At 39.4% G+C, this 27,486-nt stretch overlaps 1 protein-coding gene across 9 annotated transcripts in view; it reads right to left on the bottom strand.

Moving 5' to 3' along the window:
- RANBP17 (RAN binding protein 17) overlaps positions 1-27,486 on the bottom strand; it is a 319,843-nt gene that overhangs the window by 36,488 nt on the left and 255,869 nt on the right. For all 9 annotated transcript variants that reach the window (XM_044388576.3, XM_044388577.3, XM_026510957.4 and 6 more), the window contains 4 exons: positions 25,718-25,825; positions 22,619-22,701; positions 5,059-5,273; positions 2,921-3,059 (listed from right to left, as the gene is read on the bottom strand). In XM_044388576.3, coding sequence (XP_044244511.2) covers positions 2,921-3,059; positions 5,059-5,273; positions 22,619-22,701; positions 25,718-25,825 — 545 coding nt within the window. The remainder of the gene's footprint in view (positions 1-2,920; positions 3,060-5,058; positions 5,274-22,618; positions 22,702-25,717; positions 25,826-27,486) is intronic.

Genomic DNA, 27,486 nt, shown 5'->3' with positions numbered 1-27,486 from the left:
CATTATGAATAATTTTATGTCAGTGTCAGATGAACTTCAGATGAAAAGGAGAAATTCCTTTAAAGACATAAACTACCAAATGCTACCCCAGATCTAATAAATAACTGGAATAGCCCTATATCTATTAGAAATGTTTAATTTGTAGTTAAAAACCTACTAAAAAAATCTAGACCTAATGGCTTCACTGGGGAGTTCTATCAAACATTGAAGTAAGAACTAATAACAATTCTACACAAACTTTTTAAGAAAACAGGTGAGGAGAGAACAATTCCCTAGTCATTTTATGAGGGCATTACACTGATACTAAAACAAGGCAAAGATACAGAAGAATAGATAAAGAATAAAAGATATGGAAGACGAACTATAGAAAAACTACAGAACACACCGACATCTGTCATGAACATAGATGTAAAACCTGTATCAAAAATTTAGAAAGCTGAATTCAGTAATATATAAGAAGGGTAATATGTTGTAACCTAGTGTGGAATGCAAGGTTGGTTTAACAAATATCCACCAATGTGATGATCAACATGATGTAATGTATAAACAGAACTAAAAAGAAAAACCACACGATCATCTCAGTAGATGCAGAAAAATAATTTGATAAAATTCAATATTCATCCCTGATAACACCCTCAGAAAACCACAATGGAAGGGAATCTTCTCAACAAGATAAACAGCATCTATAAAAACCTACAGCTAACATTATACTGAATAGTGAAAGAATGAACGGAGACATTTCCTTGGAGACAAGGAAAAAATGTTTGCTATCATTACTTCTATTCAACATTGTACTATATGTAGGTCCTAGCCAGTGTGATAAGGCAAGAAAAAATAAAAGCCATACAGATTGGAAAGGAAGAGATAAACTGTCTTTATTCGTAGACACAACTATGTAGAAAATCTTAAGACATCTACAGAAACCACCAGAATTAATAGGAAGTTTAGTAAGGCTGCAGGATACAAGGTCAACATACAAAAAAATCAACTGCAATTCAACATGGTAGCCAAGAACAAAAGGAAATTAAAATTTAGTATGAATTTAGCATAAAAATGTAAAATACTTAGTTATAAATATAACAAAATATGTACAAAAAGTCATACATTCAAAGCTACAAAAATGCTGTTGAGAAAAATAAAGGAAGACCTAAATAAATGGACAGATATGTCATTTTTAGGAATTGAACACTCAGTATTGCTAATATGTCAATTCTCCCCAAATTGGGCTAGAGATTCAATGCAATCCCCACCAAAATTCCCTTATTCATTTTTTTTCTAACAAGAAATTGACAAATTGACTCTAAAACTTATATAAAAAAAAAAAGAACACAGACTAGTCAAGACAATTTTAAAAAAAGAAAACAAAATTAGAGGGCTATGCTATCTGATTTTAAGACTTAAGGTTAAGGACAAAAGGTTAGGACAAAAATTAAAAATCAGCAGAACCAAACTGGCACAAAGTAATTCAAAAGAGAAAGGATGTTCTTCAACAAAAGGTGCTAGAACAATTGAATGTATGTTGAAAAACAGCTTTTATCTCATATATAATACTATATACAAAAAGTTTAATTGAAATGGATCATAGACCTAAGCATAAGATAAAAAACTATAAAACTTATGGAAGAAAACACAGGAACAACCTTTTTGGCCTTGGGTTAAGCAAAGATTTCTTAGGATAGGACCCAAAAGACATGAACTATAAGAGAAAAAAATAAATAAATTAGACTTCCTCAAAATTAAAAACTTTGCTCTTGTAATATGGGGGTACTGCTAAGAAAATAAAAAGACAAGCCAAGACTGAAAAAATATTCACAAAACACACATTTGATAAAGGATTTGTATCCAGAATGCATAATAAATACTTAAAAGATAAACAATCCAGTTAAAAAAATGGGTAAAAGATTTGAACAAATACTTCACCAAAAAGGTACACAAATGGTATGCAAGCATGAGAAGATGTTCAAATCATTATTCAGCAGTGAAATAAATTTTAAAACTACAATGAGATTCTTCTTCACACCCACTAAGATGGCTAAGATGAAAAAGACTGATAATAGCAAGTGTAGGGAGGATACAGGGAAACTGGAACCCTCCTACACTGCTGGGGAGATGAAAATGGTAGAGTGACTTTGGGGAACAGTGTTGCAGTTTTTTTTTTTTTTTATAATGTTAAAAATACACTTAGCATACAACTCAGAAATCCCATTCCTAGGTAGTTACCCCAGAGAAATTGTATTTGTCCACAGAAAGACTTGTGCATGAATGTTCATAGTAGCATTGTACAAAATAACCAAATAATGGAAACAACCCAAACAGCCATCAGGTGGTGAATATATAAATAAATTGTGAAAATCCATACAATGGGATAATACTCACCAACAGAAAGGAATAAACTGATTTGCAAAACAACATGGATGAATCTCAAAGGCATTATGTTAAATCAGAGAAGGCAGACACAAAGGTCTATATATCATATGTTTCAACTTAGACAACATTCTAGAAAAGGAAAACTATAGTGAAAGAAAGTAGACAGTGGTTCTTAGGGGCTGGGGCCAGGGGGAAGGGATTGATCAGAAAGGGGCACGAGGGAGCTTTTTGTGGTGAAGAAAATGGTCCATATCTTGGTTGTGGTAGTTTATGACTGTGTACATACATCTATCAGTAGTCACTGAACTGCTCACTTAAAATCAATGGGTCTTATTGCGTTTAAATTATACCTTAATTAAGCTAAGAAATAAGCAGTACATCAGAATATGAAAAAAGGGCATTCTCTCACTTGCAAGTAATAATTATAAAATAATCTTTCAGTTTGGATATACGATCTTTTCCCCTTTGTAGGATGATCGTCTCATTAAGTACATACATTAAGAGACCACAGTCAAGTTTTTCCTCTGGAGATAATGTTCTTTGTGATACTTACCTAGAGTAGTGAGTCCCTCTGAGATAGATGTGAGAACATATAGCAGTACAGGAGGCTCTAAGTTGGTGATGAAGCTCATGTGGTCCTGGGTAAGACATTCCAGGAGTGGATAGTAGGACTGGCTCAGTTTCCGATATTGCTACAACACAGAGAGAACTAGGTGTCAAGCCACAGGGAAGCAAAAGACATGTTAAGTTCTAGGGGCAACTGCCATTTATATAATATTGGAAATTGTAAGCTTACCTAAACATAAATATATTCAATAAATACATGGAACAAATGACATCATGATTCAGTATTAAAAAGGGTTCTAATAGGATTCTCTTGATCTCTAGAAATCCCAATTTGAAGCTACAGCACGGTAAGTAATCTCAATTTTACCTTATATGGCTAACACTTACATGCAAATAAAATCTCTGTAGTATGGAATTTGGAAGACTGAATTATTTTTCTGGATGGGGATATTGTAACACTGAACAGTACTTAATAGTGGCTAGGCAGCCTTTTTTTTTTTTAATACAAAGATATTTGCTGCTATAATAGGATTTGACATCATAGTCTGTTTCACTCGCAAATGCCAACCCACTTAACTAAATTATGGTTTGGCCAATGGCTTCATATTTGCCATATACTACAGGCAAAAAATAAGTGCATGAGAAAGATACCTGGAAAGCTTTAACCAATATCAAATAAGCTCAAACCAATATCAAAGAAGCATAACACTCATAAGAGAAATAAACCAGAGCAGTATTTATTAAAGTGAGATTAAGACCACCCCCATAAGATCACATGGGATACTTCTTAAAAATGCAGTTTCCTGATCCCCACTCCAGACTCACTACATGAAGTGCTCTGGAATAAGGTCTTGAAACATGCATTTTAAACATGCACGCTAAGGGAGTCCTATGCACCCTTAATTTTGAGAATGAGTTAGAGATTTGTTCGCCTGTTAGAAAAAAAGATTAGAACAATTCCTGGAGCCACAATCAGTTTTTTTTGGTGGACCTCAACCGTAGTGAAGAGTCCTCTGGATGAGAACCCATCTGAGTCAAGTGTCTACCTTGTAATTTCGGTCATACAGGTAGCGTTTAGTGAGCATCCCATTCTACTACTGAGGCTAAACCATTCTGGCCTGAGATGTGGTTCCATTAAGACTAGCTTAGAAAGGTGGAAGAGGGTGCTGCTAGTCCATTCGCCCATTCTTGTCAAGGAGCATTGCTCACATAGGCTGACTGACAAAAGCCCCCTAGATCTTACTTGTAACCTTGGCAAGGAGCAGGGGGGAAAGCCTGAACTAAGCCTGAGCACGAATTTGGCTGTTACTGAAGTAATTACTGCAACCACGTTGGGCATTTATTAGCTTTTGTGTAATCAGGCACGGATGTTTAAAAAAAGTCTGATAATGACACAGCTCAGTGGAGGAGCCTGGAAATTTAAATTTCCAACAAGCACCCCAGGTGATTCTGATGGGCCTCAAAGTTTGAAAACCACTGACATAAATCACAGAAACTAGATGGTAGAGTTGAAAAGGGACCTAGAGATCACTTTGTTTAATTTACTAATTTTAAAGGTGAGGAAATTAAAGCCTGGAGAAATAGAGAAGGTGATTTATTCAAGGTAAATGACTAGTGAGTGGCAGAGTAGAGACTATGCACCCGTATGCTCAACTTTGAGTTCAGCACTCTTTCCGCCACACCAGAATTTTTATGGAAAGGGAGGCCAAAGAGTAGGGGGAGTAGATGGAGTAGGAGGAGGAAGGAAGAAGGAAGGAGAAGATTCTGTAGCCAATCCTACATTTCTGCTCTAGGAAACAGACCTTCTTTGAATCAGTGGCATAGTTAAAAGCAATTAGTTGAAATAGCTAATTACATTTTCTCTGTATGCTGAACCTGGAGCAGTCTGGATGACCAATCTGTCAGAGGTGGTGGCTGCAGTTTTTGAAAACTGTACATTTAATTATATATATATACAGCCACTATAGTTGTTCAAATTCTGTAAGTTAAATCAAGAGGCTGTCCTAAAACATAAAATGTTCTGGTGCTATTCTAACTCCCCGGGCTTCATTATAACCATTCCAAGCCTGTGGTGGTGTTCTTTCACATTTCACACAAAGACTCCCATGATGCACGATTGCTTACTAGCAAGTCACTGTGGGACACTGACAGCAGCATTTTGACAAAGGCCTGGAGTACATTGTCAAAATGGTTGTCCCCATACAACTTGAAGACGCCAAAGCTGACATAATTTCCACACAAGGCAGATTTGAGAGCTGAATAGCAGATGGAGATGCCCTTGAGTTTCATTGGATAAATCTGATCTTTTGAGAGGCTCCCAAGGGACAGGATCTGATTACCTGTTTTAGGGTAAAAGCAGAAAGAGAAAGTGATATAAGGAGATGTAATTCAAAGCAGTTATAAGGCACGTTATTTAACATTTTCATTTTACTGCTAAGGTTCCCTTCTTCCTATCATTGTTTCAAGAATTACACCATCCGTGTAGTGAAAAATATAAATATATAAGGCAATTTACCTGAGGAGTACAAATGGCCCAAGGAAAACCAATCAAGGGTATTAGAAAAGTTTTATATTTTTATCTGGATGGTGATTATATGAATATATAGACAGATGTGTAAAAATTCATTGAGTTGTACTCTTAAGATTAGTTCACTTTACATACTTTAATATTTATGTTATCTCTTCTTCAATAAGATGTTAAAAAATAGGAGTAAATAACCAACTAAGTCAAGAGAGAAAGATAGCCTGGACCGAGATGCAAGTTGCTCTAAATTGTGGGATGAATTTTCAACAGTTTTACATGAATCTGATCTTGACTTACTTTACTTTTAGGAGCCTCACAGGTTCGGTATGAATTCGATGAAATAAGACACGTAAGAAGTTCTTGGCACAGTGCGTAACAAATGTTACTTCCTTTTTTCCTTAGATCATTTTGCAGAAGATCTCAAGAGATGATTGTTTAAAAACTGTACTTAAATTCTATGTTGACCATCAGAAAACAAAGACATGCTTATATAATCACCTTATGATTTTTTTTATAGCAGTTAGCATTTATGACCAACAATTTCTGTTTCTGAAATGTGTGCTAGTAAGGCATGTTTCTAGGCAACACCCAAGGATGTCTTTCAAAAAACTATAAAATCATACACGTTTCTTGCCTCTGTTTTTTCCTATTTAATGGAGTACTGCTTCTAAAATTGAAACTAAATTCAACTTACAAAAGTTAGAGGTATATTGTTGTGGTTTTATACTGGATCAATCTGGCTACATAAGAATTATATTTCCCAGAACCCATTTCCCTGTTTGGTTGTGGGGTAGAATTGGGCAAAAGACAAATTTATGTGAGATTTGTAAGGTCCTGGTGATGTAGCAGCCATGCTTTTTGAAGGTCACTGTGATCAGAGATAGTGAGCAAAAATAGTAGAAATGCCACTGGGTTTCACTCTGTCCTGTTCTTTCCTCCTCTGTGACTAGAACTACCAGCCTTGCTGATGAATGACTCCAAGGCCACCAGCAACCACTCCGCAGCAAACTACCAGAATGGCAGCTATGTGGAGGCAATGGTCTTCCACTGATTTCTACACCAGTTCCCCTCTCAGCCCACATCCTTTCATGGTCCCATGCCAGCAGCTTCTAGATTTCCCTGCAAGCTTCTACTTGTCCATCCATGCCATTGTTTTAGGAAGGCTGATTAGTGATTTTTCTCCTGAACTTTCAATTCTCCCTTTTGACCTATTTCCCCATCTTTGCCCAAGATTGTACAACATTTAATTCATAAAATAAATTCCCTATTCTGTAAATGCCATAGTGCTTGTTCTTCCCTGTTTGGGCCCTGACAATGTGTGCATTATGGTAACCACATGTGTACTAAGTGGTTAAGAAGGGCCAATACTTCTGATGGAGCATGAAACACAGGGCTGCCCCATGGCAAAGGTCTCCTCTCCTTGATCTGTCTTGCTGAAACATCTCCATGTGCAGGTTTTCTTCCATGCATCCCTAGAAGTCCACAGGCTCTGCTTATAATTTACACACCTAAATGACAGCCCCTGACCAACACCTTCAGACTAGAAGGCTGAGACGGATCCCGGAATTTACCCCATACTAAATTCTGTACCCTCTCTCATGACCTCATCCTAACTTACCTTAGAGATATAGAGTAAGTTCCATAAAGATTCAACTCAATGTGACAGCATTTACTTAACAGCTACTACGTGTGAAGTGCTAGGATAAACGAATGAATGAAATAAAATCTCTGCTCTGAAAAAGTTCAGTCTGGTGAGGGAAAAAGATTTACAAACCAATGATCCCATACAATGTGACAAACACAGAGGGGTGTGTTACAACATGAGGGCAACCGAAGAGGAGACTGACTGCTTGGGCAGGGGGGCAGCGGGGAAAGGCTTCAGAGCCCAGGTTATTTCCCAAGGATCAAACACAAGTGACAGGGCCCAGGCTTGGTTTTGAAGTTCCTTTATAGGTGTGACAACTGTCCTTGCCTTCCCTGTTCCACCCCATGCCTGGCAAGTCCCACCTCTTTCTTTCCTTCGGGCAGGAAGTCCCTGGGAGGGAGATCTCCGCGACACTGATGGACAGCTGGCAGTGAAGGCACTGTGAGGCTGGCAGCCACTGAAGCCAGTGAGAGTACCACTGTCGCGGTACAAAAGGAAATGATACTCTCCTTAATGAAATAAAGACTTCCGAAGTTTAGAATCAAAAGGAAAATCTCTAATTGTTTCCCACTAATTACAATGCAGGCAGGGGAACGAGGTACTGTTACATTCTTAACATTAGGCCTGGGTGAGTGGGTGCAGAGGCTGCCCTGGGGCTCGGGGAAAGAATGCTGAGAAGTGGATGGACGACCTGGCCAAAGGCCATCCAGGGCAAAAGTGGGGGGCATTAGGTGCCGTGGAGTTGCTGTTCTTACTCTCGTACATGTGCAGCTGGAAGAGAAAACTCACTAAATAATGAGGACAAAACTGAGAAGCACAGAGGACTCCCGATACAGATAATTCAGATTAGATATATTTTCCTTATTATTCCTTATATTGTTTGGGTTCGTCTTTTTTAACCTCTATTCTCTGTCCTTTTTTGAGAAAACTTTTTTGTTGTTGTTTTGGTTTTTTGGGGTTAGCTTCCAGCACTCAGAAGTACCTTCTACACAATTCTCAAGATCTAGATTCAGAGGATATACATCAAAAAATGCAAAATCTCCTCTTCCGTTTATCTGAGATCTACTTTCAGGTCTTTAATTAAAAAAATTTTTTTTAACTCTTTTTTTCGTTCTGAGACCCCACGTCTTCCTTGAATGACTGACTCCATGATGTCCTCGTCAGCAGAGGCTTCCTACATCCAGGGGAGTGGCCTTCCTTCATAGGCCTCAGCTGGAGAACTATATAAAATACATATCCTTTTTTTTTTTTTTTAAAGATTTTATTTATTTATTTGACAGAGAGAGAGAACACAAGCAGGGGCAGCAGCAGACAGAGGGAGAAGCAGGCTCCCCGCTGAGCAGGGAGCCCGATGTGGGACTCGATCCCAGGACTCTGGGATCATGAACTGGGCCAAAGGCAGACACTTAACCATCTGAGCCACCCAGGCACCCCAAAAGACAATATTCTAACAGAAGATAAACATACAGCACGTGAGGGAGTGATGGACCAGGTGGGCTTCTGAGTTATACTGATTGGTGTGAATCCTACATCTTTCCTTACTACCTGGGCGTCTGAGCCGACTATCAACCTCCATATGTCAGTTTCCTCATTTATAAAATAAGGATAATAACAGTACCTATAACTCACAAGGCTCTTAAGTGGAGTAAAGCAGACAGCATGTGTAAAGTGTTTACCATAGTACCTGGCACAGCGCTCAGTAAACGTAAACTGTAGCAGTACATACTGCTGGGGGTTCATTGCTTTCTGAAGTCTAATAGCCTGTAAGTTCACACATAGCTCCCTATGTGTGGGAAAGAGGAGGAGATGAAGCTGGGTGTGTGGGGTGTAGAGTAATACACTTCCTTCTAATACATAATTCAAAGTCAGGCCAATGCTATAGCTTTGAACACCTTCCCTCTGTTCCTTAAGAGGAATTGGCTGCATGGGGTCACAGGGTGGTTCTTTGCCCCACACTCTACCAGTTCTCTATGTCCTCAAAAGAATACTTAAAAAAGAAGGTTCAAGGGATAAAACACTATAGTAGGGCCTTGTACCAGGAAGAACTAATAGTATGAACAATGTTATTTCCTGGCTTATAAAGCAATCCATTACATTGATTTACCTTTTCTTTTTCCCTTTTAATCTCTGAAATTTTAAAGTGATATTTAGCTGCTGACAGCTCGATAGGTTGAATGTCTTCATTCATCATCAGAACAGTTATGGGAAGAGAACCACAAGCTTGCTGACATTCCCTTACTTCAGGTCTCTCAATCTACTCTGTCTTTCTGCAAAAATCATACAAGGCCCCTGGACATAAATGGTTTGGGACAGAATTGAAGCTATGAAGAGTGGAAAGGAATAAAGTATTTCCGTTTCAGTTTGAAAAAGATTAAAACAAGGCAGCGTTGATAAGAATGCAGGAAAATAAGCAAATTGTTGGGAATGTAAATTAGTATAATCATTCTAGAGGGCAATTTGGAAATATTTATTAAAAATATAAAAAATGTGTAAATCCACTTCTGGGAATACATTCTAATTCTAAAACTTCATTACAATATCTGCCTGTCTACTAGCATCTGCACTCCCATGCACTGTCTCCTGTAAAAGCCAACCCTTCGATACGTTCAACTAGCTTCCACCTCCTCTTATGTGCTTAAGGACATACCACCAATAAATTTCCCCCTTTTTCTCCTGTGCAATCTTTTTTTTCCTATTAGATCATCTGTTTGGAATATAAGTCATGCTATTATACCTTCCATTAAAAAAAAAAAATACTCCCTGCCAGATGGTACTCCCCTTTGTAATAAAACTCTTCCAAAAAACTGTCCTGTCTCCTCCTCTCATTCTCTTTTCTGCCCACTCCACTGAAAATGCTCTTTTCAGGGTTCCCAATGACCTCTTTGTTGCCATATGAAATGGTCAACTTTTAGTTCTTATCTTACTTGATTCACAGACAGCTTTTGACAAGGTTGACTACCTCTTCTTTGCTCCTTCTCACTTTCTTTTGCTGGTTCCTCCTCTTCTCCTTTACCTGTAACACTGGAGTACCCCAGGACTCAAACCTAAGTCTTCAATATTTACATTCACCCACCACCTACGTGATCTTACCTACTTTTGCAGCTTTAAATACCATGTATAAGTCAATGACTTCCACATTTGTTCTCTAGATTGGACCTAACTTCCAAACCTCAGACTCATATAGCCAACTCTGTACTTCATATCCCCAATGGGATGTCTAATCAACATCTCAAACTGAACATACTCAAAACGGAACTTTTGATCCCCTTCACATGCATCTCAGTTAGTGGTAACTTCATTTTCCCACTTTTCATGCTAAAATTCCTTGACTACATTCTTTCTCTCATACCATATTTCCGATCCATCAAGAAATTTGATTTGCTTTACCTTCAAAATATACCCCCCGAATCTACTTCTCACCACTCCCACTATCACCTTGTCAAAGCTATTATCAAATCATGTTACTTACTGCTCAAAACATTCTAAAGTCTTTCTTTTCACTTGGAGTTAAAGTCAAAGTCCTGGTAATTGTTTACAGGGATGGCATTGCATGAAATTGCTCATTATAACCTTCCCTTTGTCCTCTTTGCTCCAGCTACTGATCTCTTTGCTGTTCTTCAGACATGCTGGATACGCTGTTGCCTCAGGACCCTGAAACTTGGTATTCTGTCGGCCTACAATACTCTTCACAGAGATATCCACATGACTAAGTCCCTCGTTTACTGCAAGTCTTTGCCCAAATGTCACCTTCTCAACGAGGCTTCCTTCTAACACTTTACTTAATTTACTGTAACATGTTTTCCAATCCCCGGTATTTCTGATGTTCCTTCTCCCGACTTTCTTTCTTTCGTTTTTTTTCATTGCACTTATTACCTTCTAACATACCAAAGAATGTCTTTTTTTTTTTTAATTATATTATGTTAGTCACCATACAGTACATCCCTGGTTTTTGATGTAAAGTTAGATGATTCATTAGTTGCGTATAACACCCAGTGCACCATGCAATACGTGCCCTCCTTACTACCCATCACCAGCCTATCCCATTCCCCCACCCCCTCCCCTCTGAAGCCCTCAGTTTGTTTCTCAGAGTCCATAGTCTCTCATGCTTCATTCCCCCTTCTGATTACCCCCTTTTCTTTATCCCTTTCTTCCCCTACCGATCTTCCTAGTTCTTATGTTCCATAGATGAGAGAAATCATATGATAATTGTCTTTCTCTGCTTGACTTATTTCACTTAGCATGATCTCCTCCAGTGCTGTCCATGTTGCAGTAAGTGTTGAGAACTTGTTCTTTCTGATGGCTGAGTAATATTCCATTGTATATATGGACCACAACTTCTTAATCCAGTCATCTGTTGAAGGGCATCTCGGCTCCTTCCACGATTTAGCTATTGTGGACAATGCTGCTATGAACATTGGGGTGCAAATGGCCCTTCTCTTCACTACGTCTGTATCTTTGGGGTAAATACCCAGTAGTGCAATGGATGGGTCATAGGGTAGCTCAATTTTTAACTTTTTAAGGGACCTCCACACTGTTTTCCAGAGTGGCTGTACCAACTTGCATTCCCACCAACAATGTAGGAGGGATCCCCTTTCTCCACATCCTCTCCAGCAATTGTTGTTTCTTGCCTTGTCAATTTTTGCCAGTCTAACTGGCAAGGTGGTATCTTAGTGTGGTTTTGATTTGAATTTCCTTGATGGCTAATGATTTTGAACATTTTTTCATGTGTCTGTTAGCCATTTGTATGTCATCATTGGAAAAGTGTCTGTTCATATCTTCTGCCCATTTTATGATTTATTTGTTTCTCGCGTATTGAGTTTGAGAAGTTCTTTGTAGATCTTGGATACCAGTCTTTTATCTGTAGTATCATTTGCAAATATATTCTCCCATTCCGTGGGCTGCCTCTTAGTTTTTTTGACTGTTTCCTTGGCTGTGCAGAAGCTTTTTATCTTGATGAAGTCCCACAAGTTCATTTTATCTTTTGTTTCTCTTGCCTTTGGAGATGTGTCATGAAAAAGGTTGCTTTGGCCGATGTCGTAGAGGTTGCTGCCTATGTTCTCCTCTAGGATTTTGATGGATTCCTGTCTCACATCGAGGTCTTTCATCCATTTGGAGTTTACCTTTGTGTATGGTGTGAGAGAGTGGTCAAGTTTCATTCTTTTGCATGTAGCTGTCCAATTTTCTCAGCACCATTTATTGAAGAGACTGTCTTTTTTCCACCGGATGTTTTTTCCTGCTTTATCAAAGATTAGCTGCCCAAAGAGCCGAGGGTCCATTTCGGGGTTCTCTATTCTGTTCCATTGGTCTATGTGTCTGTTTTTGTGCCAGTACCATGCTGTCTTTGTGATCACAGCTTTGTAGTACAGCTCGAAATCCGGCATTGTGATGCCCCCAGCTTTGTTTTTCCTTTTCAACAGTTCCTTGGTGATTCGGGGCCTTTTCTGGTTCCACACAAATTTAAGGACTATTTGTTCCAGTTCTTTGAAAAATGTCATTGGTATTTTGATCGGGAGAGCACTGAAAGTGTAGATTGCTCTGGGTAGCATGGACATTTGAACTATGTTAATTCTTCTGATCCATGAGCATGGAATATTTTTTCATCTTTTTGTGTCTTCCTCAATGTCTTTCAAGAGTGATTTATAGTTTCTAGAATATAGATCCTTTACGTCTCAGGTTAAGTTAATTCCAAGGTAACGTATGGTTTTTGGTCCTATTGTAAATGGGATGGATTCCCTAATTTCTCTTTCTTCAGTCTCATTATTCGTGTATAGAAATGCAACTGATTTCTGAGCACTGATTTTGTATCCCGCCACATTACTGAATTGCTCTATAACTTCTAATAGTTTGGGAGTGGATTCTTTTGGGTTTTCCATATACAGTATCATGTCATCTGTGAAGAGAGACAATTTGACTTCTTCTTTGCCGATTTGAATACCTTTTATCCCTTTTTGTTGTCTGATTGCTGTTGCAAGGACTTCTAGTACTTTGTTGAATAATAGTGGCGAGAGTGGGCATCCTTGTCGTGTTCCTGATCTTAAGGGAAAGGCTTCCAGTTTTTCCCCATTGAGAATGATATTTGCTGTAGGCTTTTCATAGATGGTTTTTATGAGATTGAGGAATGTACCCTCTATCCCTACACTCTGAAGGGTTTTAATCAGGAAAGAATGCTGTATTTTGTCAAATGCTTTTTCTGCATCTATTGAGAGAATCATAGGATTTTTGGCTTTTTCCTTCTGGATAAAATCTAAGACACTGATCGATTTGCGAATGTTGAACCACCCTTGCATCCCAGGGATGAATCCCACTTGGTCATGATGGATAATCCTTTTAATGTACTGTTGGATTCTATTAGCCAGGATCTTGTTGAGAATTTTGGCGTCCATATTCACTAGGGAAATTGGTCTGTAATTCTCCTTTTTGATGGGGTCTTTGCCTGGTTTGGGGATCAAGGTAATATTGGCCTCAAGAATGAGTTTGGTAGCTTTCCTTCTGTTTCTATTTTTTGAAATAGCTTTAGGAGAATAGGTATTATTTCTTCTTTGAATGTTTGGTAGAATTCCCCAGGAAAACCATCCGCGTCTGGAGTTTTGTTTTTTGGAAGGTTGTTTATCACTGTTTCAATCTCTTCATAATTAATTGGCCTGTTTAAAAAATCAGTTTCTTCCTGTTTCAGTCTTGGTAGTTTATAGGTTTCCAGGAAGTCCTCCATCTCTTCCAGATTGCTTAATTTATTGGCATAAAGCTGTTGATAAGAGTTTCTAATAATCCTTCCAATTTCATTGGTGTTGGTTGTGACCTCTCTCTTTTCATTCATAATTTTATTAATTTGGGTCCTTTCTCTATTCTTTTGGATAAGTCTTGCCAGTGGTCTGTCAATTTTATTGATTCTCTCAAAGAACCAGCTTCTAGTTCTGTTGATCTGCTCTACTGTACTTCTGGTTTCTAATTCATTGATTTCTGCTCTAATCTTCGTCAACTGCTTCCTCATGCGTGGATTAGGCCTGTCCCTCTGTTGCTGTTCCAGCGTATTGAGGTGAGAATATAAAAACTGCATTTTAGATTTTTCTATTCTTTTGAGTGAGGCTTGGATGGCTATGTATTTTCCCCTTAGGACTGCCTTTGCAGTATCCCATAGGTTTTGGACCGTGGTGTTTTCATTCTCGTTGGTCTCCATAAATTGTTTAAATTGATTTTTGATTTCCTGGTTTAACGAATCATTCCTGAGCAGGATGGTTCTTAGTCTCCAAGTGTTTGAGTTTCTTCCAAATTTTTCCTTGTGGTTGAGTTCCAATTTCAAAGCGTTGTGGTCTGAGAATATGCAGGGAATAATTTCAGTCTTTTGGTATCGGTTGAGACCTGTTTTGTGACCCAGAACATGGTTTATTCTTGAGAATGTTCCATGGGCATTAGAATAGAATGAGTATTCTTTGGTTCTGGGGTGTAGTGTTCTATATATATCTATGAGGTCCAACTCGTCGAGTATGGCATTCAAAGCTCTTGTTTCTATGTTGGTTTTCTGCTCCGGTGCTCTGTCTATTGCTGATAGTGGAGTGCTGAGGTCCCCTACTATTAACGTATTTTTATCTATATGTCTCTTTATTGTGGTTAAGAGTTGGTTTGTGTATCTTGCTGCTCCCCTCTTGGGGGCATATATATTTATAATTGTCATATCCACTTGTTGGATACATCCTTTAAGAATAATATAGTGCCCTTCTGTGTCTCTAACTATAGTTTTTAGTTTAAAATCCAATCTGTCTGATATGAGGATTGCTACCCCAGCTTTCTTTTGAGGTCCATTGGCATGAAAGATGGTATTCCATCCCTTTACTTTCAGTCTGAATGTATCTTTAGGTTCAAAATGAGTCTCTTGTAGACAGCAAATGGATGGGTCATGTCTTTTTATCCAATCTTTTATCCATTTATCCAAATGACCAATGGGTCATTTAGGCCATTTACATTGAGACTGATTATTGAGAGATACGATTTTAATGATGCCATGTTGCCAGTAAAGTCTTTGTTTCTATAGATTGTGACTTTCTGTTCTGTATCACTCTTGGGGCCTTTTTACCTTTATAGAACCCCCCTTAATATCTCCTGTGGGGCTAGTTTCGTGGTTACGAAATTGGTCAATGACTGGCAATTCTGGAAGGTCTTTATTTCTCCATCAATTCTGAATGACAGCCTTGCTGGATAAAGCATCCTTGGCTGCATGTTTTTCTCTGAAAGAGCTTTAAAAATGCCCCCCCCCAACTCTTTCTCTCATTCTAGGTCTGTGTAGACAGGTCTGACGTAATTCTGATACCTTTGCCTTGGTACGTGAGAAATTTCTTTGCCCTGGCGCTTTCAATACTGTATCCTTGGATCTAATATTTGCGAATTGCACTATGACGTGACGTGGCATAGGTTTGTCGTGGTTGAGCTTGGGAGGGGTCCTCTCTGCCTGTTGGACACGAATGTTTGTTTCCTTTGCTAGGGAAGTTTTCAGCTACAATTTGTTCAAATATCTCTTCTAGAACCCCCTCAGGGATGCCGATGATTCTGACATTGGAGCGTTTCATTGAGTCAGTAATCTCCCGTAACCTACATTCTTGAGAATAGATTTTTTTTAGCCCAGATTCCATTTTAGCTTTCTCTTCTACTAACCCATCCTCCAATTCGCTGATACGTCTTCTGCTTCATTCACCCTGGCCGTCAGAGCATCTAGTTTTGGCTGCATTTGGCTCGTAGAATTTTTAATTTCTGCCAGATTTGCTCTCAATTCCACCCTTAGAGATTCTATATTCTCATTAACATTTTCGTTAATACTTTTTTCAAGTGTACACATCACCTTGACCATTGTTACTCTGAATTCCATTTCTGATAATTTAGTTATATCCATATCCATTAGTTCTGTGGCAGAGGCCACAGACTCATTGTCTTTTCTTTGCTGGGGGGGATTTCTCCTTCTCATCATTCTGATGAGGAGAGGTTGCGGGGTTGTCCAGAGCCCAAATTATTGACCGGCACCCAGGCCGTGTGCCCTTGTTTTATAGGGATCTTAGGGATGTGGGCTTCTTGATTTTTCAGCCTGCCTTCTGGGGGAGGGGCCTGCCGCGCCGATACTCAGGCAACCCTGTTTGGGTAGAGTCTCCGTGTCTCCTGCGAGGGGGGATGGGGATGGGCACACTCTGAGCCTGTCTTTCCAGGCTTTTGTTCTCTGGCGGCTTTCCCTGGCGGTTTGCTGTGCCTCTTCTAGAGTCAGAGCAGCCGTAGCCGAATCTCAGCCTCTGTCTCAGAACAGAGGGATCGCGGGCCGTTTTCTACTGATGTTCTGGCCACTTTAACTCTGTTTCTGTTGGTGCTGCTCCACCCTGCAGCGTCCCGGGGATGTGCGCGCCACACCTGGTGTCCCAGCCCTCACTTCCAGGGCCGGCGCGTCTCTGTCCTTTGTGTTTCTAACACCGTAAGCTGCCAGCCGCCAGCTGCCCCCGCGCTCCGGAGCTCCGTTTCAGTCTGGTGGCACGCGTTCCTGGGCTCACGGTCTCAGTCCGCTCTCTTGCGGGTGCAGGTCCGTGAGCCCGCCCGCTCCCTTGTGCAGGTGGCTACCGCTTCCCGGTGCCCGAACGCGGCGGCTCCCTCCCCCTTCCGTTTATCTTCCGATATCTGTGCACAGTTTCACGGCTCCCCGCTTCGTACCTCAATACTCAGCGATGGAGATGTTCATTTGTAGAGATCTAGATGTATCTTCCTGCGTCTCAGGCTGATTCCATGGATGTTCAGGCTGGTCTGGTACCTATCCAGCTCGACTCGGGGGACCAGCTGAAAAAGGGGTCCCGTACTCCTCCGCCATCTTAACTCCAAGAACGTCTTTTTTAGTTTTGCTCACTGATGTATCGGAAGAGTCAGGAACAGCGCCTGCTGCTCCCAGTGTACATCTGTTGAATGAATGAAGCTCACGAAGCTAAATGCACAAAGTGGCTTTTACCGAAACAAAGAGCAGGATAGTGAAAAATCACGTTTATAAAAAATTACATTTGTCAAAAGGTGAATAAATAAATTACAGTATGACCATAAAATGTAATATTTTGCAGCTATTTAAGAAGATATGGTGAGGATGCCTGGCTGGCTCAGTCGGGGCAGTGTACGATTCTTGATCTCGGGGTTTTGAGTTTGAGCCCCACATTGGGTTTAGCGATTACTTAAATAAAGCTTAAAAAAGAACTTAAAAAAATAAAAAGATATGGTAGATTTAGATATATTAACATGGAGCAATGGCCATGACATAACTAAAAGAGGCAAATTACATATTAGCAAATACATTATAATACCACTTTTGGAAAAATATATCTATATACACACACATAAAAAGTATGGAAGAGCACACGCTAAACTGTTAATGATGGTTACCTTTGGATGATGAGATAATCAGGATTTTCCCTTTCTATTCTCTATAGCAACTCTGAAATTCTGCAGTTTGCTAATAGACCACACTAATGATTTATATTTGTATAATTCTGTAAAAGCTACTGTCTGCCTGAAATAGCATCTTCACACTTCTAGGCCCTATTCTATTCCTTCAAAAGTGACTTCCCTGTTTGACTCCTCAGTTTGAGTTAGAAACTTCTTCTGGGCTACCATTGCACCCTATATGCTTCTCAAGCATAAATGAGCACAAGGCATCCTAAGTCTTCATTTACTTGACTGAATCCCCTGTTGCACTCAAGTCCCTCAAGAGGAGAATCAGGAGGATTCTTTTTTGTGTGTCTTATTTCTTTTCCTATCCCTTGTGACTCTCACAGTGTCAGACACATAGTAAATGATCAATAAATGCTAGCTGCCTGGATGAAAGAGTGCACTGAACTCTACACACTTGTTTGGAGATCATCCTCACTTATTTGACAGCTTAGTCAATATTTTCTGCTTGTGTGCAAAGGGGAGCCAAGTCCAACATGTGTGGACCTGCTGTGGAACGTGTTCCTCAAGGTCTTGCTTTTGCAAGCCACCTGATCCTGGTGCTGCGATCCTCAAGGGGTTGATCATTCCACTGCCTTCAGAAGACTTCTGTGAGCTTTACTGTACTACTTTGTCACTCTATGTCCCCAACCAACTTTCAGACAGGATCTAAGGCCATAGACGTGGTTCCTGGATAGTTTGTCTTCCAGAACTACTATTTCCTGGTGACATTTATGAAGTCTCTAGTTATTCCAAGACCAATGCATTCTTCAACTATCTTTTTGTAATCATCAAACATAAGTCTACAATCATAATCCTTCATTCTTACAACACTTCTGATAGTACATGTCAGTAATTTTCAAGCTCTTAAAAAAAAAAACTTTTCAAAAGGCGATCCTTTTTATAAACAAGCCTAGTGCAACTACATAGCTGGGTGGTTGGGGTCAAGGTGGCAACAGGGCTCCTTCCTCCCCGCTGTCTGGAGAGCCTCGATGGTACCTTCGCAGATCTCTCGGGCTCTGCAAAACCCAGCTGGAAAGCCACTGGTCTGTTTTCTAGGTCACAATAAATAACAGTTGCTTGTACACTGCTTTACAAATCCAATTTAAGTATATGATTAAGTCATACCTTCAATGCACCTGGAGCATATATACTGCTTTAAAGAACCCTGATGTAAATTCTCATATGTAGTGAAAAATTATAACTGTTCCATCCATTTTTAAAGTTTCGATTTTCACACACTGAGCTTTCTTAAATCAGGTAGCTAAGGAAGGAATAAAAGTAGTTCCATTTTGGCTAGTCTTATGAGAATAATCACTATTTCTCCCTTCTGTGCACTCTTCAACCAATAGATGTCACTAAAGATACCAGTACCCAGAGGCTAAGGGAAGAAAAGATTAGACAAATGGAAATTGAGCATAAAAAACATCCAGTCCTTAAAACTGAGAAGTAGGTTTCCAAAGTAATAACATTTATTACACTGCATGCAACATTTTAACCAAAAATTTAAGAAAGGAATTTCTTTTATTAAGTTGCTCAGGCTGAATGGATCACAGCACTAAGTTTTGAAATACATGTTCTTGAAGCAATTTAAAACTCATTAGAAATAATAGGCTTGGGCTAGTGGAAAATGTGGTAAAATTTAATCCTCATCCAAATGTTACCTGGGCTGTACAAACAGGAAATTGTTTTGTGCTACTGTGGCTAACCTCATTGCTGACCCTGAGCTGTAACGGCGAGAACAGCTGAGAGCGGAAGCAAAATTAAAAACTTACATCAAAGTATATCATGACAGAATGCAGATAAATAAAACAGCATATCGAAAGTATTATTTTTCTGCCAGTCTCACTGAGCAAGAAGGTAGAGGTATTCCACAAAATATGCAACCAATCAGGTGCTTATGAAGAAGAGTCCTCCCCACTCTGTACCACCCCAGTCACCGGCTGCCCAAACACTGGAGACGTGAGCAGAGCAGAAACCCAGGGAAGATGGGGACGGAAGGGATCACAGAATGTTCTGGCCTCTTTCCTCCCTGGGTTTCCCCTCCCTTCCGCTTGGCTTACCAAAGAAATAAATAATGCTGCTCTTCTGTGTCCTCCCAGTCACGCTCTCCCTCATCTTTCAGCCTCCTGGATGGCAACCACATGATCTCCCTCCAAGAGCATTTTACAGTCTCCAGAGGTAAAACACATGGGTAATAAAGCATTACGGGGGGTGAAGATAGATCACATCAGCTTGGCTGATGGCGGCCGGCATGGGAATCAGTGAAGGGCAAAGGACATTTTTCTATTATTCTATGTAAAGTGCATGTGTTGAGGTCAGGGCTGACGAAGTTGAAGGACATTTTTCCACTGAGCCTTTGGTTTCCCTTAAGTTTTAGGATAGAAATCACCATACTTTAAAGAACTGTGCTTCCTTATAAATATCCAAGGCACCATCTTCCTGTGGCAACTCCCAAGTGGCAATTAGGACTATGGAGTCCTATAGGACTATTGTTTGAAGTTATACAGACTTTGAATGAAATTCGAATTCGACTACTTGCTAGCTATGCGATCTTCGGCAAGTTTCTTAATCTCTATGAGCTTCAATTTCTTCATCACTGTCATCACCAGAAGCTAACCGGTCTAAGCTTGCCATGCACTGTTGAACTGAATCCCCATCACCACCTTATGAAGTAGGTATTCTTTTCTCCATCTAACAGGAAATTGAAGCAAGAAAGGCTAAGCAACTTAGCCAAGGCCAAATGAGCACTGAGTGGCAGAAAATAATACCCACCTTGAGGATTCGATAGGCTCATGAATGATAAATGGTCTAGTGTAGGAGCAGGCATGTAATAGCTGATTAAAAAATAAAAGCTACCATTATTATTAGTCCAAGCCAAGGTGCAGAGCCTTGCTTTAATCCCCTAGTTTTTCTTTAGGGTAAGAAAATGTACTGGCTTTCCTTCTCAAGAATGCTTTGAAGGTTTTTTCTCTTTTCTGTTTCACCTCCTTTCTCTTCTTCCCACCCTTCCTCTCTCTCCTTCAGTCTGCTTCTCTTCTTCTTCCTCCAACGTAATCCTCATATAGTTGAGTTTCTCAACTTTTGCTGCAATGCCATTGCCTATGTTAGACAACGTAACAGAGGACTGGGTAGCTTTTGAAGCCTATAGATTTGGCATTGTTCTGAGATTGTTTTTGATGTCACTTGTTGGACATCCATTCTGTCCTAGAGGCCCAGTAACACTGGATGAGAAAGTCACTGCTCTTATCAGTCCTACTTCAGGAGTGAATAAGCCCCAAAGGAAAAATTACACCTAGTGAAAGAAACTGGATCCAGAAAAAGAAGAAGGAAAGATACAATTGTGATTGGTAACAGAAATCTGACATTTCTATAGTTAAAGCTCTATCAACTACTAAGCAATTCTTATACATAAACTGTTTCCTAATAAGAAATATTATTTCCTTTTTAAAAGTGAGGAAATAGAAGCTAAGCGCTTATTATAGGCAGAAGGGAGCAGGACACTGTGGTCCAAGCAGGAGCAGAACCAAAAGGTGATGTGGTCAGTGAACCCCTGTCCGAAGAAGGCTGGTTCTGTGAGTGTAGAGAATGGCTCTGGATCAAGGAGAAGCATGTTCACCGGATGCCTATTCCATGTCACACCCCGTGCCAAGCCCTTTACCCAGAGGAGTTCACTTAACCACTCTGCTAAGTGGATGGGTAGAGCTCAGTAGGTAGTCAGTATTCCTAATTTTGTGTATGAGAAAACTAGGCACAAAGAAGTATGGTGTCTTGGCTGAGGGTCATGGAGTTGATAAGGATTGGTACTATGATTGGTACTCAGAGCTTTTTATCTCCAAAAACTATGCTTTTTCTTTTCTTTTTCTTTTTTTTAAAGTAGGCTCCCTACCCAGCCTGGAGCCCAACGTAGGGCTTGAACTCACGACTCTGAGATCAAGACCTCAGCTGATATCAAGAGTTGGATGCTCAACTGACTAAGCCACCCAGGTGTCCCCAAAACTATGCTTTTTCTAAGATGCCATTTTGGAAAATGGTCCAGACACGTATCTTTGAATGGTAAAACAATGAAAGGAGTTAGATATACACTGGAAGTACAGCAGACTGCACTGAGAATATTTGAGAAGGGGTCCATTTTTACCTTTAGGAGACAAAGCATTTCTACTTTATGTGATTCTAAAGTGTCTATTTTCAACAGATAAAAAAAACGGTGACAATGTAGTTGCTGGTACAGATGAATATAGGAAAGTGCAAGTTTACTGCCTTGAATAGGTGCTTTCTGTAGGCAATTTTTGAGACCAAATGTACTCAGAGTTGGTTACTAACTTGGAAAAGAAAGAACCAACAGGCAAAAAGAAAACAGAATAAGACGAGAGGACATAGGGAGCCATGTCTCAAGGAGAGCGCCACACGGAGCCCAGCCTGTAGGCAGCATTCAGCCAGCGAGGGGCAAACTACAACAGAGGATTCTTATCCATCCTACCTCCATTCCCAGGCTCCATAAAGATCTCAGAGAATGGAGAATCTCATTGATGAAGCTGTCAGAACTGGCAAGTATTAGGGTTTATGGTGGTTCTAAGGTTCCATTCTAATGGCTAACTGATTTTTTTGACAATAATTGCATAGGACCAGCTTTACTATAGAACTCTGATTCTAAGGGTGCAGTGCCCCCAAATTCCCTGTAATAAAATATTTACTGCTCTTTGGCAGTATATTTTTCCAAAACTCAGTGCTGGTGACATACTGGTCTAAGCATTCCTTGATTCACAACAGCAAATTCCCTGATGTAACTTTTGGCAATTTTGAATATGCTATAACTTTTCAGTATTCTATCTAGTGTATTCCCTTTGCGTACTGACACTGCAATTTTATCCAAAAGAAATTCATCAAGTTGGTCAGGCATGATTTGTAGTCAAAGGCGTGTAGCTTACTTACTTTTGATGCTACCTGGCTTTTTGCACTCCTATTACCCACTTCACAAATTCATACAGATATGAAGGTTCAAAAGAACAAAATAACCAACATCCTTCTTTCCTCCAAAGAGATAAAGTTATATTGCTGAGACAAATATGGAAAAAGATACTCACCATAAGTGCAAATCATTTTACTAGCTTCTCTGAAGAGAAGAATTCCATTAGGAGATGATACATCAAAATTCAAACGCTGGGATCTAAGAAATAGAGCAAAAAATCAGACTCTATATGTAGATAAAGAAACCAGATGTAGATTTCAAGTGCCTAGCATTTTCATTTATTAGAAGTAGCACTAGTACAATTATCCCTTTTCTAAAAAAGATTTTTTTTTTTTGAGAGAGAGCACATGTGCACATGCGTGTAAGTGGGGGGAGGGGCAGAGGGAGAGAATCTCAAGCACCCTCCCCCTTGAGCAGAGAGCCTGAGGCGGGGCTCGATCTCACAACCCATGAGATCATGACCTAAGCGGAAACCAAGACTCAGATGCTTAACTGACTGAGCCATCCAGGCGCCCCTACAATTATCCCTTTTTAAAAATGCCAGTCCATTAAACAAGTGTTGATAAAATATGTATGCTGATTTCTCACTATAAAGACATTAGCACGATTAAGAAGAGTTAATTTCATTCATTTGCTGATTCAAAGAATTCACTTTTATCTATCAAAACTACATCCTGACATCCTTTATTGCAGACCTCTTACTCTCTTCTCTTTTCATGCAAAGTGGTTGACAGATAGTAATAAAAAAATCCAGGTGTGTATATGTAAGTTTATATAAATACCTGGATAGTGGTTTACATTTGCAATCTCCTGTAGTGCCCCATACATATTTTTAAAACAAATTCTAAAGTGACAGAAGATCTAGGTACTTTTAATACTGCTCATATGCAAAAGGGATCATCTGATACTTCAAACATATTTCAAATTAAACATTAAATTCCATTTGGACTATAGTTTCCATGGCACATAGCTTAAACAAAGAGAAAGAAGTCCTAGAAGTTCTAAATGAGAACAATTCTACTTCCCTGGTTTCTGACAGGTGTGGGAACAGTATGAACAGGATAAAGGATTGACATGCCATCCTGACATAACATTTGCTTTTTTTTTTTTTTTTAAGATTTTTTATTTATTTGACAGAGAGAGAGAGACAGCGAGAGAGGGAACACAAGCAGGGGAAGTGGGAGAGGAAGAAGCAGGCTTCCAGTGGAGGAGCCTGATGTGGGGCTCGATCCCAGAATGCCAAGATCACGCCCTGAGCTGAAGGCAGACGCTTAACAACTGAGCCACCCAGGCGCCCCAACATTTGCTTTTTTAACATCAGTTTGGCTTTAGTTGGCTCTGATATGCTTGGTCTCTGTGCTTTCAAGAAATAATGGTATATATTTTTAAAGGATTAGCAAAAAATATGAAACCAGGTCCTAGCAAAGAAATACCAAAAAAGCAATGATGATTGCTAAAGTCCTTTTGCCAGGAATGATGGATTGTTGCTTCTCCATGCTTTTTCAAAATGCTTTAGAATAAAGTGCAATGATAACTTATAAGAAATATTGTGAACTTTTGATTGTTGGCATTCAATTATTGACTAAAGAAATGTACATATACAATTCACATTAGATTCTGGAGAAATATAGACAAGATGACATTTTCTGAGATACAGATTTTCACTAGGTACTTCTTACACAACACTTGTGCTAGATAGATATGAATCATTTGCCTACAGCAGGTATAAAATACTTCACAATATATAGTGCAATGATTTTTTCACTTAGTAGTAAATGTTATATCAGTAATATATAATACCAACTATCTGGCTGAAAACATCATAATTTAATCAAAAACAAATTTCAAATATGAACTAGATAGCCACCCTTCCTTTAGTATCTAAGATACATATGAGAATAGTTTTTAAAAGACAAACAGCCTTAAAAAAGACTAATACTCACATTTCTTCATTTGCCAGGTTTTTCCCCACCTCTCGTTTAATAGATTTTAAATTATTACTGTGAAAAACCCAGCATGAGAGCTAAATTACAGCTGCAGTCCATATTCCTTTCCTGTCTGGATATCTCCCTTCCAACACGCAGTTTACAAAGAGGAACTGATGAAATCAGATGGCTAAGTGACAGGTAATTTGGTGTGAAGCCATATTCACAATGACATATTTTAAAGAGGCAAAACCAATTAGATTTTTGCAGTTTTTCTCTTTTAGCTACATCTTTGTTAATATTTACATGCAGAGTATTTGCATCTCTGCTCGTCTGGGCGAATTATAAGTTCAACTAAGCAATTTTTTAAATTTTTAAGTTTTTAGGCAATTTTTAAGAAGTGTTGTAGTTGGAAAAAAGAAGTGTTGTAGTTGCTATTAATGTTTCACTCAATATTTTTTTATTGAAGTATAATTAACATATAGTATATCAGTTTCAGAACCACCGTGAGATTACACTTTACACCTGTTACAATGGCTAGAGTCAAAAAGACAAGAAGTAACAAGTGTTGGTGAGAATGTGGAGAAAAAGGAACCCTCTGCACTGCTGGTGGGAATACAAAACGGTGCAGCCACTGTGATAAGCAATATGGAGGGTGCTCAAAAAATTAAAACTAGAACTACCAGATGATCCACTACTGGGTATTTACCTCCCCTCTCCCAAATGAAAACACTAATTTGAAAAGATATATGCACCCCTGTTCATTGTCATCACTATTTAAATGAAAATGTTGAGCACATAAATCATCCACATACATGCATACTGGCAAAGAGGAAGAAGGATCACTTAGGGGTAAAAGCGGGGACGATCCCGGGGGCTCCTGAGACAAACTATGTGTCCACGAACTGCTCTGGGACTCAGTTCCCTTCTCCATAAAGGAAGCAGCTCAACTCGGAGACCTCTAACCTTCTTTCCTGCTTTAAAAGTCTGCGGAATTGCAGCTGAGCAGTGAAACACTTAAAAGAGCTGCCCCTCCTTCGTTGGTGCCTTTGAATATTTTAAATAATGGTGGCGGTAGTCTTCCACCTCATACACCTAAGCGTACTATGTTCCTTCTCCCAAGAGGTCTCAACCTTCTGTCTCCAATTCTATTGCTTTCACCAGTTATTTTAAAACTTTTGGTTCCTGAGTTCTTGCTAAGCTTTGAATATATACAGGCAGGAAAATGTGACCTCTGGAGATGCTGCCAAACAGCGATTGTTTGTTTTCTCTCCCAGTGCAGTTCTTACCTATTTTGCATCAGTTCTGCCATAAGTTTTAAGATGGGAGTGGTACATGCTGGCTCTCCATACCACCGCTCGATCGTCCTCTGAAGAATGGGAAGATATGTGGGGTACCTTTTATAAAGCCTGTTAAAGAACTTAAGGGTCAAAAGAAATATTGTTCCTGAAAATTAGCGGCACTTGAAAAGCAAAACAGGAATCCACATTTGCTCTATGTTTAGTATACAATGGCAATTTTATAAATTGCGCTCCCTGACCAGCACAGCTGTACATTTTTGGGGGGACTGTAAATGATTTGCTCTTCTTTGTAACATATCCCATACCTTATGTTCCTTCATTCTTGGTACACACTATAAATAAAAGACACACTCTGAGAGTATCATATAAGTAACACATTTAAAGAATTGTGCTTAATACTGTAGGAAAGGAAAAGAATTAAACGAAGATAAAAACATATTTGAATCGTTAATACCAGTTTCTTGGGCATTAAACTACTTAAGAAAAAATGTTTATTTTGAAATTTTGAAAATACATAAAAGTAGAGGGAAATAGGAATAATAACCCCCATACATCTATCTTTCAGCTTAGAAGCTACATATACTCTTTTTTTTTTTTAAGTTGTTGACTTGCTCTAATTGGTCCCACTGTGGGGGACCATGTACACCCAAGGAGAAATTCTCAAACATCCTCATAAATAGTGAGAAGTGTACGCCTCTGATAAGTCAATGGCCGAGACCACCAGAACCTGGAAAACTCTGACTTACCTCCACTGGCCCTCTAAGCCATAACTGACATTTGTCCTTGACAAATGGACACATAAATAGAAAATTAAGGCCTAAAATTGCTGCAGTAAAAAAAACAAAAAAACAAAAAACAAACCCAAAACTCTTGCTATGCCATTCCTTCATTTCCTTTTTCTTTTCCTAGTCCCTAGGTCTCTTTCTCATGTTTTCCAGTGTACTTGTCTTTTTGTTTTAATGAAGCGCTGAACTGAACCACTTACTGGCGTTCCTTCCCTGTGTTGTATGGGTAGAGCTCTCCATGGTGAGAAAGACCACAATTTTCTTCCCTGCTTAGGATACATTTCAAATTCCTTAGGACAGCATACAAGGCCCTCTAAGATCCAGTCCCTGCATACCTCCAGATTCATCTCTTAGTACTCCTTCCCTATTCATGGTTCAGCCACTCTTAATTCTCTGCAGATGCACAGATGCCAACTCTCTTGTCTCCGTTCCTCTACTTGTGGCTTCTGCTTTAACCCATTTCTTTCAACACCCAGCTCAAGTTCACTTCTCCTGGGATGGTGAAACTTTCTCTCTTTTGTCAAAAAGGCACCAATCTCTTCCTCATCTCTGTTCGACCAGCACTTTGACCCCATATCTCTTACAACAGATTCTACTAGGGCTGCTTGCTGTGTTATCTGCCTGCCCCATTGGATAATGAGTTTCTAAAGAGAAAAGACTGTTCTTCCCTGCCATGCCCCCACTTTTGCTATTTGTCCGTTAGAAGCCTCCCTGGCCTCCCCCTCCCTCAAGACTTGGTTGGTATGTTTCCTGTGTATGGCTGTGGTACCCTGTGCTAGTGCTTTGATATCTCTTTAGTTCTCCTATCATACTATATTATACACTTCTTGACGGCAGGACCTAGGCACCTGTTGTACACATGGACCTGTGTATACCATCAAAGTGGGTTTCAATAAATATTTGTTGCTGTAAATCTGTCAACCTGAAAATGAGGTATAGCATATTTGATTAGAACTATCTATTTATTTCTAA

This window comes from Ursus arctos, unplaced genomic scaffold (assembly GCF_023065955.2).
Source record: "Ursus arctos isolate Adak ecotype North America unplaced genomic scaffold, UrsArc2.0 scaffold_15, whole genome shotgun sequence".
Classification (NCBI taxonomy): Eukaryota; Metazoa; Chordata; class Mammalia; order Carnivora; family Ursidae; genus Ursus; species Ursus arctos.
This window is presented reverse-complemented; position numbering and strand designations above follow the sequence as displayed.